At 40.4% G+C, this 17,814-nt stretch overlaps 1 protein-coding gene across 5 annotated transcripts in view; it reads right to left on the reverse strand.

Annotated features, from left to right (window-relative positions):
- Positions 1–3,431: 3,431 nt before the first annotated feature.
- Positions 3,432–17,814, reverse strand: part of Alms1 (ALMS1 centrosome and basal body associated protein) — a 193,322-nt gene continuing 178,939 nt past the window's right edge. For 4 of the 5 annotated variants that reach the window (XM_045152900.1, XM_045152898.1, XM_045152897.1 and 1 more), the window contains 4 exons: positions 9,736–9,889; positions 7,733–7,796; positions 4,476–4,575; positions 3,432–3,571 (listed from right to left, as the gene is read on the reverse strand). In XM_045152900.1, coding sequence (XP_045008835.1) covers positions 3,527–3,571; positions 4,476–4,575; positions 7,733–7,796; positions 9,736–9,889 — 363 coding nt within the window. In that variant the 3' untranslated portion in view covers positions 3,432–3,526. The remainder of the gene's footprint in view (positions 3,572–4,475; positions 4,576–7,732; positions 7,797–9,735; positions 9,890–17,814) is intronic. The other variant, XR_006637747.1, reaches the window with a different exon arrangement.

A 17,814-nucleotide genomic window follows, 5' to 3' on the forward strand; every position in this document is an offset into this window, starting at 1 on the left:
TTTCTTTTTCTTCACCATGGAGGATTCTTTCAAGTATTTTCTGTAGAGCTGGTTTTGTCTTCAAATATTCCTTTAGCTTGTTTTTGTCTTGGAATGTCCTTATTTCTCCGTCTATTTGAATGGATAGCTTTGCAGGATAAAGTAACCTTGGTTGACAGTTGTTATCTGTCAGGACTTTGAATACAACACTCCTCACCCTTTTGGCTTCTAAAGTTTTTGTTGAGTAATCTGCTGTAATCCTGATAGGCTTGCCTTTGTAGGCAACTTGATTTTTCTGACTGCATTCAGTATTTTTTCTTTGGTTGGTTTGTTTGGTAGTTTGATTATAATATGGTGAGGAGAGGTTCTTTCCAGGTTTTGTCTGGCTGGTGTTCTAAAGGATTCCTGCAACTGCATTGGCACCTTTTTCCCAATTTGAGGGAAATTTTCTTCTATGATTTTGTTGAAGACACCTACTATGCCTTTGGAGTGAAATTCTTCTCCTTCTACTATGCTCTGAGTTCTAATGCTTGATCTTTTCCTAGTGTCCCGAATATCTTGAAATTCCCACTCATACTTTTCTGTAAGTTTGTGTTTCTCTTTGTTGGACTCTATTAGATCTGCCACCTGGTCTTCTAGCTTAGATATTCTGTTCTCTCCTTCATCCATTCTACTGGTGAGATTTTCTACAGAGGTTTTATTTCATTAACTGTGTTCTTCATTGCTAGTAATTTTGACTGGCTTGGCTTTATTATTTCTATTTCCTTATTTATGTCTAGTATTGACCTCTTTATTAAATTGGTGTCCTGTGTTTTCTTTGATTCCTTTGATTTCCTCTTTAATTCCCTTGATTTCTTCTTTGAACATATTTATAATCATTCTTTTGAAATCTTTCTCAGGCATTTCCTCTAACTCGTTCTCACTGGAGGTCATTTCTGATGCATTAATACTTTGGTAGATTTATATTGTCTTGACTTTTGGTGTTTCTTGTGTTATAATGTATATATTTTTGCATCCTGGATTATTTAATGATTGGATTTTCTAGTTAGGTGAGTAGTATTAGATGTATCAGACAATCTGATGTTATATAACTTCAGGGTAGGAACTAAAAGTGTTAGGTGTGGCTCTCAAGACTCTCAGAGTGTCTACAAAAGTGACTCTAGTTGTTGGGTTTGCCTGCTATGAGAGTATTCAAGTAGGCTGAGTGGAACAAAATACAGGCAGATTCTAAAATTTAACTAAACAATGTAAACTTTCAAGGAAAAATAGCTCAGAGTATTTATCCAAGAGTAGATATTATGACAACCAGATCCTCTAACTGTCCCTTAGGCTGTGTGGTATCCCACCCACATCCTTAATCCTGACAACAAGAAGGTTAAGATTTCTGACCGGTTGAGGGTTCCAAGTCAGCTTGTAACCAATTGAGACCTTTCCCTGGTGTAATCCCAGTTACCTCTGCTCCGGCTTGGGTCCTGCTGTCGGTATAATTTGGCGTGGCTGGTTCCCTGGACTGCTGCTCTGTTTGCTGGAGCTGGGCACTGGTGGTGGGGGAGGGGAGGCTGCCGATGCTGCTCTTGTGTTCTCTTGCTGTTCCACATGTTCTTCCACCTTGTGATCTGCTCCTCCATTTTTAACTGCTGCTCTCCCTTCACGTTTCTTGAGTTTGCTGAGAGCTCCGGTTTTAGTGGAAGCTCCCCTCCCCTGGCTTTTCCTGTGGCTCAAGTTGAGCCTGGTGGCTTTCTGGTATGCCGTCGCTGCTGCCGCGGACCTGACAGAGCTGCTTCTGCCAGCTTATGTGGGCTCTGGATGCTGTGGATCTCTCCTACTTCTCTGCTACCATTTCAATTTCCTATACACCTCACTTTTTAGGAAAAGTGTGGATTTTGCTGAGGTTTTTTTTTGGCTTTTTCCCCCCTAGGCTTTTTTGGCGTGGTACCTACACCACCATCTTAATTGGAAGTCTTCTGTAACTTCTTGCTTGAGGGTTTTAAAGTTTCATTGTAGAGATTCTTCACTTCCTTGGTGAGGTTTATTCCAAAGTATTTTATTATTTTTGAGGCAATTGTGAATAGGAGTGATTCCCTGATTTCATCCTCTACATGTTTATTGTTAGTATGTAGGAAAGCTACTGATTTCTGTGTGTTTATTTTGTATTCTGCTACATTGCTATAAGTGTCTATCAGCTCTAACCATTTGCTGATAGAGTCTTTATGGTCCTTTGTGTATAGAATCATGTCATCTGTAAATAAGGATAATTTGATCTCTTCCTTTCCAATTTGTATCCTTTTTATGTGTGTCTCTTGTCTTATTGCTATAGCGAAGACTTCCAGTACTATATTAAATAAAAGTGGGGACAGTGGACACCCTTGTCTTGTTCCTGAATTTAGTGGAAAAGCTTCATGTTTTTCCCCATTTAGTATTATGTTGGCTGAAGGCATGTCATAAATAGCTTTTATTATGTTGAGATATATTCCTTCTTTTCCCAGTTTCTGTAATACTTTTACCATGAAGGGATGTTGGATTTTGTTGAATGCCTTTTCTGCATCTATTGAGATGATCATGTGATTTTTGTCCTTCAGACCATTTATATCATGTATTACACTTATTGATTTGTGTATGTTGAATAATCCCTACATCCCTGGGATAAAGTTTGGGATGATTAATCTTTCTGATTTATTTTTGTTTTCTGTTTGCCAATATTTTTTGAGAATTTCTGCATCTATGTTCATGAGGGAGACTGGTCTATAATTTTCTTTTTTTGTTCTATCTTTGTCTGGCTTTGGTATCAGGGTAATGTTGAAGTTTGGTAGGATTCCTTCTTTTTCTATTTTATGGAAAAATTTGAGAAGCATAGAAGTTCTGGTAACAAATCAGCAGTGAATCCATCTGGGCCTGGACTTTTTTTAGTTGGGAAGTGACAGGAATGCTCAGTACTGTAAATTTCTATCACACCTTCCAAGGCTCAGGGTGTACTGCAGAGGAGGCGGTGGAAAGACTGTAAGAGCCAGAGGAAGGGTAGGACTCCTTACAACGTGCTCCCCTCAGACACAAAATGGCCAGGATATCCATGACCTCACAGTGCCTGACACTACCTACACAAGACCATCATAAGAGAAGAAAAGATCATGACATCAAAATAAGAGAGACTGATTGAGATGGGGAGGGGATATAATGGAGTTTCAAAGGGGAAAGTGTGGGGGGGGGAGAGGGTATTACCATGGGCTATTTTTTATAATCACGTTAAAAAAATTTATAATCAAGTTAAAAAATGGTTTATATTCCAAATACATACAAAAAAGGACTCACTCTCATCTAGAATTAAGAAAAAAAAAATTCCACTGCACTACACTACACAACCATGTGGGTAGATGGAGAAAGGACTGCCTCTAAGCCACCAGTCACTCTAACCGCCACTCTGACATAGATCTGAAAGTTATGAAGTTACACACATGGACAAAGAGGAAGCTTTATTAAATTAGGCCCATTATATATGCTTCTTCACGTTCATGAAAAATAATTCCAAGGCTCTGAGGAAAATAATCTTAAATCAGTCCCAGGGAACTTTCCTCCCCAACAGTTGATTGGTCACTTTCTGTGGAAGAAAAAAAGACATCAGGTACACTATGAGAGGTAGCTAGTCCCTGCTTATCTTGCTGAAGAGACACATATGGCTCTCTCTAAGTCTTGTTTATGTTCCTCAACTACAGAAACTATGGTGTTAAGGTAGAAAACATTTTCTGAAATGTTTAGAAGAGATAATCTATAAGCAATGCCTATTATTTCTACACACAAACAGGTGTAGACAGAGTGGCTAATCCATCAATTCACAAGCTACCAGCACAATCAGAGGTCTAGTCTGTGATGCTCACATACCAGCCATACCATGCACTATCTGAGGTCTCCTGATGCCTGGGTTCCTGGGTACACCAAAACAATTCTCCCACCCCACAGCAGTGTGACCTGGTCATTGGTTTCTTACTTTATAGTCCTCTGCGGTATAGTGAGGAGGCTGAGAGGAAAACAAGGACAGTGAAGGGCATGCCCTTTAGGCTCAGTGGCAATATGTCTTCTAAGAAAATTAACTGGTAAGCAAGATCTCTGCTTTTGAGGTTTTGGATCTGCAGCACCACACCACTCATTGCACTGGGGCTCTGGCCTATCACTCCCATGCTGACACCACTTAGGCCATTCTCAGATACTTTCCACTTTGTTGAAAGAGTTCTAGAAGTTCCAGACTAAAATCACTATTTGGGAATTACAATTCTGATGATATTACCTTCTATGTGAGAAATATGATTTCATTCCAAATACATGGAAAGATAGTATCTTATATAATTTGGGCTAAGGAGCTAAACGGATTGAAAATGGGATTACAGCTGCTTTATGCTTGAAATTTCAGCAGTGAAATAGTACATTATATTTCACTCCACTTCTCAAATACAGTCAGTTGGATATATGTGCTCTGTACCTTTGTAGACAGTATTAACTCAACTGACCGTTTTATAGAGCTGAGCTCGCAGCCGGTAGGTTTTATATTCTGATTTTCTCTTCTCCTCTTCTCTCTTTTTCTTCACTTCTGGAAGCTGCTCATAAATCCTTAGAAATGGCACCAATGGAAAGAGAGAAAGTTACCAGACCAGAAGGCTCTTTGCATACTTCTCTAGGCTCTAGAGGCATTCAACCTTGAGAGCTCAAAAGCAGCCCGGGCTACATAGAAATACACTGTCTAACTCAGAAACCAACCAACCCACCCACCAGGATGAAAAATAACAATAACCTTATTTATATTAATGTAAGTAGCCTACTTTTATGAAAAAAAAAAGATACTTTATAAAACAAAAAAAAAATCTGTGGTGAGAAGATTGGCACTGCTTTACATTGTTTGCAAATGTGGTTTAGCATAAGAGAACTGGACTCTTATATGCTTATGTGTTAAGTGCTGTGATATGCTACTCAAGTTAAGGTATATATTTAAAAATTCTGACTTCACACACACCAACTGGGAAAGCAGCGACTTATATAAATAATCTTCAGGGCTGGAGGGATGGCTTAACGGTTAAGGTGTTTGCCTTCAAAGCCAAAGGACCCATGTTCAATTCCCCATGACCCATGTCAGCCACATGCACAAGGGTGCACACGCGTCTGGAGTTTGTTTGCAGTGGCTGGAGCCCCTGCTGTGCCCATTCTCTCTCTCTCTCTTTCTCCTTCTCTGTCAAATAAAAATAAGTTTTTTTTTTTTTTTTTTTTTTTTTTACAAAATAATCTTTTTAGAGAACTGCTGATAATATATCTTTTTGACAGGACTCATTACATAGCCAAGACTAGCTTCAAACTTGCAATTTCTAGTCCCAGCCTCCCAAGGGCTGGGCTTACAGGCATACACCACTACAGCTGGCTCAGTTTTCTTTGATACTGCACTAAAACATAACAAACCGCTTCTTAAAAATTAGTAGCAATATGCAATCTTAAACTGCATCAGTGACCTTTTTATACTGTTACATGTATTAAATCTAAATTTTTGGTTTTATTTATTATTATTATTTAAAGATTTATTTTTACTTATTTATTAGAGAGACAGAGAATGAGAATGGGCATGCCAGGGCCTCCAGCCACTGCAAACAAACTCCAGATGTGTGTGCCACCTTGTGCATCTGGCTTACGTGGATCCTGGGTTGAGACTCGAACCGGGGCCCTTAGGCTTCACAGGCAAGTGCTTAACTGCTAAGCCATCTCTCCAGCCCTATTGTTATTATTTTTGAGGTAGGGTCTCATTCTAGTGTAGGATGACCCAGAATTCACTATGTAGTCCCAGGGTGGCCTCAAACTCATGGTGATCCTCCTACTTTTGATTCCTAAGTGCTGAGATTAAAGGCATGTGCCACCACGCCCAGCTATTATTATTACTAACAAACAACACATTGTGTCTTTTTTTTTTTTTTTTCCAGGTGGGGCATTGCTTTAGTCCAGGCTGACCTGGAATTCACTATGTAGTCTATGGCTGAACCCTCCTACCTCTGTCTCCCCCACCCCCACCATGCTGAGATTAAAAGTGTGCACCACCACACTCACCACGCTTTACTATTACATATAAATGTACTTGCCAATCATCATGTGGAAAATCCTGGTTCAGTGAGCTATGAAGACTCCCCAGATGTTGAAAATTTTACTTATGCAACATGAAAAACATCACATTTGCTAAGGTCACTACTGATCTTGCAAGAAAAGTCTAATATTGGAAAGCTGTCAAGCTTATGATAGTACACACAAGTTTTCCAGAATTCTATTCTGAAAAACAGTGGATGATATTTGTTGCCATTTTCTCTGGCAACAAATATCATCCACTGTTTTTCCTGAAGTGTCATACTCATTTCTTCATTTTCAAGAAGATGTCTATCATATACCTAAGTCAGAATAATCCGTTTATTTGCCAATCAGTCTTCTGAGTAAAAGTTGGGCTCCAGGAAAAGGCAGCTGGGTCAGTGCACTGCCCAGACCTCCAACACTTCAGTATGCAACAGTAGTGTTTCACGAGAACTCGCCACACTGTTGACACTCTGGCGTCTTGAAAAGGGCAAGGCAAGTTTTCCTCTCCCCCCGCCCCTTTTTTTTTGCATTAGTGCAAATGTCAACACAGTGAAAAAGGCATGCATGGGGTGGAGAGATAGCTCAGCAGGTAAGGTTCTTGCCTGAAAAGCCTAAGGAACCAGGTTCAATTCCTTAGTACCCACGTAAAGCTAGCTGTACAATGTGGTGTATGCACTTGGAGTTTGCAATGGCTAAAGACCCTACCATGCCCATTATCTCTCTCTCACTCTGTTTCTCTGCTGTCTCCCTCTTCTTGCAAATAAATAAAAATATTTTAAAAAGAAAAAGGCATGCAATGGTCTAGTGTTGTTCTGTATTTAGTTTTGAAATTACAAATTTTCTGATATGGGCCATAGCACCTCCCAAAGGTACATGGACTACCCTCTGAGGTCCACTGTATTAAAGGGTCCTTTTAAATGGCCTACAAGGGTTTACTCAATAGAAGGTAAGAACAAGATCTCTAGAGGACTGCTTTACTAGGAACCACTACATCAGAGGCACTAGGCAGCTATAAGACAGCTCTTATGTTTCCACAGAACACTTAAAATGAAACCCATGCACAGTTTTCCATGGCATTCTCATGATCAATATATGAATATATCAAACTACTTATGCTCACACAGCAAAGGACTTAAAAAGTCTCTAGTGAAACACTGACCTTTCCCACCTCTACACTCGTGCCACTCCATTTTTTTTTTCCACAGAGCAACCATGATTACCAGTTATTTGTGACTTACAGAAATATCCTGTACACACAAAGTATACAATTATGCAAGTACAAATACTTCTTTTTAAAGATTACTGATGGCAGCAGGGGTCTGAAACAATGTATGCTTCTGACCTTGATTTATTATTTTTTTAGGCTTATCTTCATACCTGGGAGAACACTCCATTATTTCTCATTCTGTTGGATAAATTCCCAGAAATGAGCCAGGGCGCTTGACCACCTGTGCCCTGGTTAATAGTTGTTTTTTTTTTTTGTTTTTGTTTTTCGAGGTAGGGTCTTACTCTGGCTCAGGCTGACCTGGAATTCACTATGTAGTCTCAGGGTGGCCTCAAACTCATGGCGACCCTCCTATCTCTGCTTCCCGAGTACTGGGATTAAAGGCGTGTACCATTACCGGCTTGGTTAATAGGTTTATAAGTTCTTTTATTATTTTGGCCTTACCGTTTGGACCTCTGAATCATTTCCTTCTTTCCAATAGGCTTGCTCTTTTGGACAGCCAGAAAGACTAGACAAGAGAAGAGGTGATTTTTTAGTGGACAACTTAGTAAGGAAGCTGCTAGCTTAAACATTTTTCTTTCTTTCTTTATGTATTTGAGAAAGAGAGAGAGAAAGAGAGGGGATGAATGAGAATCGGCACATCAGGGCCTCCTATCATTGCAAAAGAACTCCAGATGCATGTGCCACCTTGTGTATCTGCTGCTGGTTTTTGTGTCCCTTGCCTGAGCTGCCAGCACAGGGTAGAGAGCTATGAACAAGGCCAGAGTCAAAGCCAGGACAACACTAGAGTTACCATAACATCAGCCTAAGCCCTTATGGGTACAGACCAGTGTGAAATGGAAAATTGACTAGTTTACAGGTAAGTTGTAATGACAGCATGAAGTACTTTATAGTGGCTTCATATATTACCCTATTGCGATCTTAGGCTTAGTGCATTTGCTAAGAGCATAGATTCTGGAGCCAGCCCACCTAGGTACAAGTCTCACTAATCTTGGGTGAGATCTTAGGATGTAATCTTGCTTTGCCTTCCTTTTTCTTCTTGTGGAATTGGATTAACACCATCTATCTTAGAGGTACTGTGAGAACAGTATCTGAGCAAGACCTCAGGGCTATGTGTTTAATACTATGATTATTATAGGCCTTTAAAAATTTTTATGTTTGAAACCAGCTTATAAACACAAAGGTGGTTTATATATTTTTTATTATATATTTTTCTTTTTTAATTAATTTTTATTTATTTATTTGAGAGCAACAGGCAGAGAGAAAGAGGCATATAGATAAAAATGGGCATGCCAGGGCTTCCAGCCACTGCAAATGAACTCCAGATGCATGCGCCACTTTGTGTATCTGGCTTATGTGGGTCCTGGGGAATCAAGCCTCGAGCTGAGGTCCTTAGGCATCACAGGTAGGTCCTTAACTGCTAAGCCGTTTTTCCAGTCCAGGTTAACTTTTTATTTTTTTTTTGTTTTTCAAGGTAGGGTCTCACTCTGGCTCAGGCTGACCTGGAATTCACTAGTCTCAGGGTGGCCTCAAACTCATGGCGATCCTCCTACCTCTGCCTCCCGAGTGCTGGGATTAAAGGCATGCGCCACCATGCCCGGCCGGGTTAACATTTTTAAAGAAATCATTCTAGTGCATGTTCGCCTTAAAACAGAGACAGGGTTAGGGAGATGGCTCAGTGGTTGAGGCACTTGCCTGCAATGCCTAATGAACCAAGTTCAATTCCTCAGTACCCATATAAATCTAGATATACTAAGTGGCACATGAATCTGGAGTTTCCAGTGGCTAGAGGCCCCAGGGCGCCCATTCTCTCTGTCTGCCTCTCTTTCTCTCTCTTTGCTTTCAAATAAATAAAAAATATTTTTAAAGACATGGTGATAGGGCTAGTGTAAGTGAGCACTAGCATCATGAGAGTTAGGGTGACCCAGCATTACTAGCTACAGAGATTTCAGTCTTAGGAAGCAACAAGTTACACTCAGGAATGGGGAGATGGTTCAGCGGTGAAAGGTGCTTGTTTAAAAAGCCTGCCAGCCTAGGTTCAATTCTCCAGTACCCATGGAAAGCTAAATGCACAAACTGGTGCATATGACTGGAGGTAGATTGCAGTTTCAAGAGGCCCTGGTGTGTCTATTCTCTCTAACAAATAAAATTATTTCTAAAAAAGTCACACTCAAAAGTGGGGCATGGTGGCACATGCCTTTAATCGCAGTACTTGGGAGACAGAGGTAGGAAGGACACTGTGAATTTGAGGCCACCCTAAGACTACATGGTTAATTTGAGGTCAGCCTGGCCCAGAGTGAGATACTACCTTGAAAAACCAGCCAAGCAACCAAGCAACCAACCAATAAAACAACATAAAAAGTCACACTCCATATTCAGCAGTGCTCCCCAGCAGAGCAACTGCCTTGCCTTTGTCAGCAACTCAGGAAAGGGACAAGAGGACGTACTTCTCCTTGACAGAGGGTGTGGGGCATTGAACAGTGCATTCCGCTCACACTGGAACATGTTCTGGAGTTTTCTTTCCTTGACAATTAACTTCAGACGTTTTATCCGCTCCCCAGAGCGAGAGATGAAGTCGGGTCTGTGAAGCTGAAGTGCTTCCTGAAGGGGAGACAAAGCCCCAGCCACATTAACAAAGGAGTCTGCTAAGTGCCCAGAAAAACAGCACCTGCCCAACAGTTTTAGTGAACTCCTGAAAGAAAACAAAGGTAGCAAAGAAATGCCTTAGGGATAAGTTGAAAACTAAAGCTGTGGCAGAGTTCAGCTCAATGACCTACTTTACACTTGTTCTCAAACTTCCCATTAAATATCACTGCGTTTAGTCCCCAAGGGACATGTAAGAAAGACACTTGGGCTGGAGCGGTTGCTCAGTGGTTAAAGGTACTTGCTTGTGAAGCCTGATGGCCTGGATTCAATTCCCCAGGAACCAAGTAAAGCCAGATGCACAAAATGGCACAAGTGCCTGGAGTTCTTTTGCAGGGGCAGAAGGCCTTGGAAGGCCCATTCTCTGTCCCTCCCCCACTCAAATGTTATTATTTTTGTTTTTTTGAGGTAGGGTCTTGCTCTAGCCCAGGCTGACCGGGAATAATTCACTATACACATCAGGCTGGCTCTAACTCACAGCGAACCTCTTACCTCTGCCTCCTGAGTACTGGGATTAAAGGTATACTCCACCATGCCCAGTGTAAAATACATATGTGTGTGTGTGTGTGTGTGTGTGTGTGTGTATGTATTTAACATATTAAAAATATTTATTTATTTGAAAGGAGAGAGAATGAGAGAGAGAAAGAGAACAGGTGTACTAGGACCTCCAGCTGCTGCAAACATACTCTAGATGCATGAACCACTGTGCATCTGGCTTCATGTGGGCACTGAGGGAATAGAACCTGGGTCCTTTGGCTTTGCCAACAAATGCCTTAATTACTAAGCCATCTCTCCAGTCCAACTGAAATATATTTTCTTACATTTTTATTTATTTTCAAGCAGAGATAGAGAATGGGCATGCCAGGGACTCCAGTTGCTATAAACAAACTCCAATTTGTGTGCCTCTGTGCATCTGGTTGTATGTGTGTACTGGGGAATCGAACTGTGGTCATTAAGCTTTGCAGGCAAACACCTTAGCCAATTAGCCATTTCTCCAAACTTTTTTTTTTTTTTTTTTTCAAGGTAGGGTCTTGCTCTAGTTCAGGCTAACCTGGAATTCACTATGTAGTCTCAGGGTGGCCTCAAACCTCTGCCTCCTGAGTGCTGGAATTAAAGGCGTGTGCTACTACCCCTAGCCTATTTTTTCCTTTTGGTTTTTCAAGGTAAGGTTTCACTATGGAGTCTCAGGGTGGCCTTGAACTCGTGGCAATCCTCCTACCTCTGCTTCCCGAGTGCTGAGATTAAAGGTGTGCACTACCACACCAGGCTCTATTTTATATTTTAATTCATTTGAGAGAAAGAGAGTAAAGAGGCAGAGAGAGAGAGAATGGGCACACCAAGAACTTGAGTCACTGTAAAAAAGCTCCAGATGTGGGTGCCCCCCTTTGCACATGTGAGACAATGTGTACTCGCATCACTGTGCACCTGGTTAACATGGGACCTGGAGATTCAGACATGAGTTAGGCTTTGCAGGCCAGCACCTTAATGGCTAAGTAATCTTTCTAGCCCTCTAGACCTAAAATATTAAAAAAAAAAAACAACCCACAAAACTAGGCATGGTGATGCATACTGTTAATCCCAGCACTTGGGAAGCAGAGGTAGGAGGATTGCTATAAGTTCAAGGCCAGCCTGAGACTACATAGTGAATTCTAGGTCAGCCTGGGCTAGAGTGAAACCCTACATCAACCCCTCAAATTACAATTTTTAAAAAAGGGGTCTTTACTCCCTCTTGCTTCCCTCATGACACAACCTCTCAACTTCCTCCTCTTTCATATTTTCTTTCTTTCTTTTTTTGGGGGGCAGGGAATGGGCTGTGCAGCCACATGGGAGCCAAAAGGCTGGCCTAGGCCTAAGCCTGGGGCTTCTTGCCAAGCTTGTGTGCCACCTTGGTTGCTGCAGGAGTCTGGGGTGATTGCAGCCCCTCAAAGGGTGCCAAAGTCTCAGTGCCAGCTCACTGTAGGGATGCACATGGGCAGACCTGCATAGGGGAGGGGGAACTCCACATGGTACCCAGGTCCTGTGGTGTTTCAACCCATGTTATGGGGTGGCATTACTGATTTACCTTTTGTTTACATGAGATGTTTCAACTATAGGCAATTTTATAACCTCTATGGTACATGTGATAATTTAGTTTTAGAGGATGGCTTTCCTAATCCAGATAGCCTGCCAGATCTTTATAAGGAATTCATCCTAAGGGTTATCATGGTCACATCCTATCTAGATCAAAGAATGAGGGAGTCAAATTTTTTTCTTTCAAAAAAGTTATTAAGCTTTTCGAAAGGATAAACAGAATTGATAAACTCTTAGCAAATCTGACCAAAAGAGAGAAGAGACAAATTAATAAATTAGTAAAAATTCAATAAATTATAAGTTAATTTACAAATTAATTTATAAATTATAAATGAATAAAATTAGAGATGAAAAAAGCAGCATCACAACAGATACCAGAGAAATTAAAAAAAAATCATAGGGATATACTATAAAAACATATACTCCACTAAGTATGAAACTCTGAAAGAAATGGATGATTTCCTTGATTTATATGATCTAAATTAAATCAAAATGAGATAAATCACTTACATAGACCTAAAGCAAGTATAGAGATACAAGCAGTTATCAAAAATCTCCCAACTAAAAAAAGTCCAGGCCCAGATGAATTCAGTGCTCAATTTTACCAGACTTTCAGGGAAGAACTAACACCACTGCTTCTTAAGCTTTTCCATAAAATAGAAAAAGAAGGAATCCTACCAAACTCCTTCTACGAAGCCAGCATCACCCTGATACCAAAACCAGGCAAAGATAGAACAAAAAAGAGAAAATTACAGACTAATCTCCCTCATGAACATAGATGGAAAAATTCTCAACAAAATATTGGCAAAGAGAATACAAGAATATATCAGAAAGATCATTCACCCTGACCAAGAAGGCTTTATCCCAGAGATGCAGGATGGTTCAACATATGCAAATCAATAAATGTGATATATTATATAAATGGACTGAAGGACAAAAATCATATGGTCATCTCATTAGATTCAGAGAAAGCATTTGACAAAATCCAACATCCCTTCATGATAAAAGTCCTACAGACTGGGAATAGAAGGAACATATCTCAATATAATAAAAGCTATTTATGACAAACCTACAGACAACATATTACTAAATGGAGAAAAACTGGAAGCTTTTCCACTAAAATCAGGAACAAGACAAGGGTGTCCACTGTCCCCACTTTTATTTAATATAGTACTGGAAGTCTTAGCCATAGCAATAAGGCAAGACACACATAAAAGTGATACAAATTGGGAAGGAAGAAATCAAGTTATTATTTGCAGATGACATGATTCTATACATAAAGGACACTAAAAACACTACCAGCAAATTGTTGGAGCTGATAAACACCTATAGCCATGTAGCAGGATACAAGATAAATACACAGAAATAAGTAGCCTTCTATATGCTAACAACACACACACAGAGGATGAAATCAGAGAATCACTCCCATTAACAATTGCATCAAAAATAAATGAATAAATAAATAAAATATCTTGGAATAAGCCTAACCAAGGGAGTGAAGGAGCTCTACAATGAAAACTTTAAAACACTCAAGTGAGAAATTACAGAAGATACTAGGAAATACAAAGACATCCCTTGTTCTTGGATTGGAAGAGTCGATATTGTGAAAATGGCAATCTTACTGAAAGCAATCTACACATTTAATGCAATCCTCATCAAAATTCCAATGGCATTGTTCACAGAAATAGAAAAAAAAAATCCAAAAACTCACTTGGAATCATAAAAACCCTCGAACATCTAAAACAATACTGAGCAACAAAAATAAGGCTGGTGGTATCACCATACCTGATTTTAACTTATACTATAAAGCCATAGTAACAAAAACAGCATGGTACTGGCACAAAAGCAAACATGTAGATCAATGGAACAGAATAGAGGACCCAGATATAAGTCCAGGTAGCTACAGCCACCTGATATTTGATAAAAATGCCAAAAATACTCATTGGAGAAAAGACAGCCTCATCAGCAAATGGTGCTGGGAAAACTGGATATGTATCTGTAGAAGGATGAAAATAGATTCTTCTCTCTCTCCATGCAGAAGAATTAAGTCCAAATGGATTAAAGACCTTAATATCAGACCAGAAACTATGAAACTGCTAGAGGAAAAAGTAGGGGAACCCTTCAAATATTGGTCTTGGCAAAGACTTTCTGAATATAACCTCAATTGCTCAGGCAATAAAACCACAGATTAACGACTGGGACCTCATGAAATAACAAAGATTTTGTATGGCCAAGGACACTGAATAAAACAAAGAGGCAACCTACAGAATGGGAAAAAATCTTTCGCCACCTATATATCTGATAGAGGATTAATATCTAGGATATACAAAGAACTAAAGAAATTAAATAATAAGAAATCAAACAAGCCAATTAAAAAATGGGCTGTGGGGCTGGAGAGATGGCTTAGTGTTTAAGCGCTTGCCCATGAAGCCTAAGGACACCAGTTTGAGCCTCGACTCCCCAGGACCCAGGTTAGCCAGATGCAGATGGGGGCACATGTGTCTGGAGTTTGTTTGCAGTGGCTGGAGGCCCTGGCACACCCATTCTCTCTGTCTCTCTATCTGTCTCCTTCTCTTTGTCACTCTCAAATAAATAAATAAAAATAAACAAATAAAAAAATGGGCTATGGAACAAACAGAGAGCTCTCAAAAGAAGAAACATGGATGGCATATAAGGATCTAACAAATAATGTTCTTCATCCTTAGTCATCAGGGAAATGCAGATTAAAACTACAATGAGAGTCCATCTCACTCCTGTTAGATTGGCTACCATCACAAAAACAAAGGACCATAAATGCTGGCAAGGATGTGAAAAGAGGAACCCTTCTACACTGTTGGTAGGAATGCAATCTGGTCCAGCCATTGTGGAAATCAGTGTGGAGGTTCTTAAGACAGCTAAAAATAATCTATCATATGACCCAGGTACAGCACTCCTGGGCATATATCCTAAACACTCATCTCATTACCTTAGAAATACTTGCTTAACCATGTTTACTGCTGCTCAATTCATAATACCTGGGAAATGGAATCAGCCTAGATGTCCCTCAACTGATAAGTTAATAATGAAGATACGGCACATTTATACAATGGAGTTCTACTTAGCAGTAAAGAAAAATGAAGTTATGAAATTCGCAGGAAAACGGATAGATCTGGAAAGGATTATACTAAGTGTAGTAACCCAGGCCCAGAAAGCCAAGTGTCGCATGTTCTCTCTCATATGTAGATCCTAGCTACAGATGAGATAAAAAGGGAAGAGAAAGGAAGGGAGGGGGTACTTAATAGGACAGTATTGTATATCTGTAAGTAGAATAGATTAATGGGGGTGAAAAGGCCCAAGTGAGGTCAGGGGAAGAGATTGAGTAAAGGAAAGGTGGAGGGAGGGATAATCAAACTCTAAGAGGATATAAATAAATCATATGGAAACCTACTTTTTTGGACAATGGAACACTTAGGAGCCATAGATTGTTGCTAGAAAATTTTCAGTACCAGGGATGGGATACCTTCCAGTGAGTTGTTGGGAGGTCCCTGATGCCCCTAAAACATTATAGGCCATTGCTGAGGCCCCTGGTTTCCCACCAGGAATAAATGGTAAGAACCTGTTGCTGAAGACTCCACATACTTGGGCTGCAAGGCCACTGAGAAATCCTGCTGGAACTGAGCTGATAACCTCTTCCATGTAGACCAGCTGACAGAAAGCTGGAAGAAGCCACTCTGCATGCAGTTCAATGGGAGAGAGAGAAATCACCAATGAAGATACTCAACAGTGGACATTACAAGCATTATAATTGGCCAGCCAGGCCAAATGAGCCAACAGGTGCAATAGTGGCATGTCTGTTATGGTAGAAACCAACTGTCCTCTAGTTGGACTGGAGGCCCACTCCATGGGAGGGAATACATCTCTGATACTGAAAACTTAAAACAGGAGTATTCGTGAGTCCTAGGGGTGTAATGTCTGCTGCTGTCTGGCTAAATGTATATACTTTGCTTATCAAACTGCCCAGTAAGCACTTCTCTTAATTTTCATACCCATATACTAATGCTACTCTCACTTATGGTAGAGATCCTTCTCTTTTCAGATGGCAGTGACACTGGGATGACTCAGAAGGCATCATGGTGCTGAGAAGAAGTGACAGGAGTGCTTAGTACTGCAATATCTCTATCAACCTTCCAAGGCTCAGGATCCATTGTGGAAGAGGTAGCGAAAAGAATGTAAGAGCTAAAGGAAGGGTAGGACTCCTTACCATGTGCTCCTCCAGACACAAAATAGTCTGGATATCCATGACCTCACAGTTCCTGACTCTACCTACACAACACCATCATAACAGGAGGAAAAGTTCATGACATCAAAATAAAAGGGAGTCTGATTGAGAGTGGATGGGAATATGATGGAGAAATGAGTTTCAAAGGGGAAAGTAGGAGAAGGGAGGACATTACCATGGGATATTTTTTACAATCATGGAAGTTGTTAATTTAAAATTAAAAAAAAATGAAAAAAGAGATGGAGAAAGAAAGGTATTAAAAGCTCAATCCAGAAGGGTATTGACCCTCCCTGTCTCATGTAGTTTTCCAATACAGGTGTCAAAATTTGTTCCAGAGGTTTTTGCCAAAACTTTTAGTGGGTGAATAATCAGTCATAGGTCTTTCAAAAATGTCATGGAGGGGCTGGAGAGATGGCTTAGCAGTTAAGGTACATGTTTTCAAAGCCAAAAGACCCAAGTTTGATTCCCCAGTACACACATAAAGCCACATGCGCAAGGTGGTTCATGCATCTGGAGTTCATTTGTAGCAGATACAGGCCCATTCTCTCTCTCTCTCTGCATCTTTCTCTCTCTTTCACTAACAAAAATTAAAAAAAAAAATTAAGCAGGGCATGGTGTTGCACGCCTTTAATTCCAGCACTCGGGAGGCAGAGGTAAGAGGATCGCCATGAGTTTGAGTGAATTCCAGGTCAGCCTGAGCTACAGTGAGACCCTATGTTGAAAATTCAAAATAAATAAATAAATAAATAAATAAATAAAATAGAATAAAAATAAAATGTTATCTAGATTGTGGGAATTAGCATGTTAGCATGGAGTCGTAATGGTATAGAATAACTCAAATCCATAGACTCAGCCCCCTTTAATAGTCACTAACAAGGAGGTCAAGAATACAGGGCATCACAGACCACGTTGGCACTGGGTGAATAAATCCAAAGGCCTGAGTTCTCCTTGTGGCCATTTACATGGGGAAAAAAAGGAGCTCTGGAGCCAAAAGACCGAAGAGATTTGGGAGACATTCCATTACATCATCTTTTGTTTTACAGATAGTAGTTATGCATTTTGTTGGGGGACCCATCAGTAAGGACTTAATTCCATAGACAACATGACAGGAGCTGAGAAGGGTTAAATCTATGGTCCCATTGGTAAGGGTATATATCTGAGTCCCTAGATAGTATAGACTTCCCTAGACTATATTCTAGTACTGAAGGAGGATAGGGGAAAGCTAGCTTCTTTCTATTAGGCAGTTTCAATCTAGAGACTGAAGCCCAAACCATCCCATATGCCATCTTGCCCTGGCACAAGAACAGAACTCTTGGTAGAAATGGAACTTATGTCTGATCGAGAGTGATCTATAGCGCCCTTGTTGCCCACAGTCTAGCATGCTAGCCCAGGTGGGCTGGCTCTGGCCCTCCAAACCTACCAACCAACTCATAGGGTCTTCCCCTTGCTTCTAAAGGCTCCTGTCTTCTTCCTGGCATTAATTCTGCCCAGATCCACTCCGCTCTGCTGTTCAGCACTGCCTCTTTTCACATGGCCACAGGGACACACATGAGTA

This window comes from Jaculus jaculus, chromosome 6, assembly GCF_020740685.1.
Source record: "Jaculus jaculus isolate mJacJac1 chromosome 6, mJacJac1.mat.Y.cur, whole genome shotgun sequence".
In the NCBI taxonomy this organism is placed as follows: Eukaryota; Metazoa; Chordata; class Mammalia; order Rodentia; family Dipodidae; genus Jaculus; species Jaculus jaculus.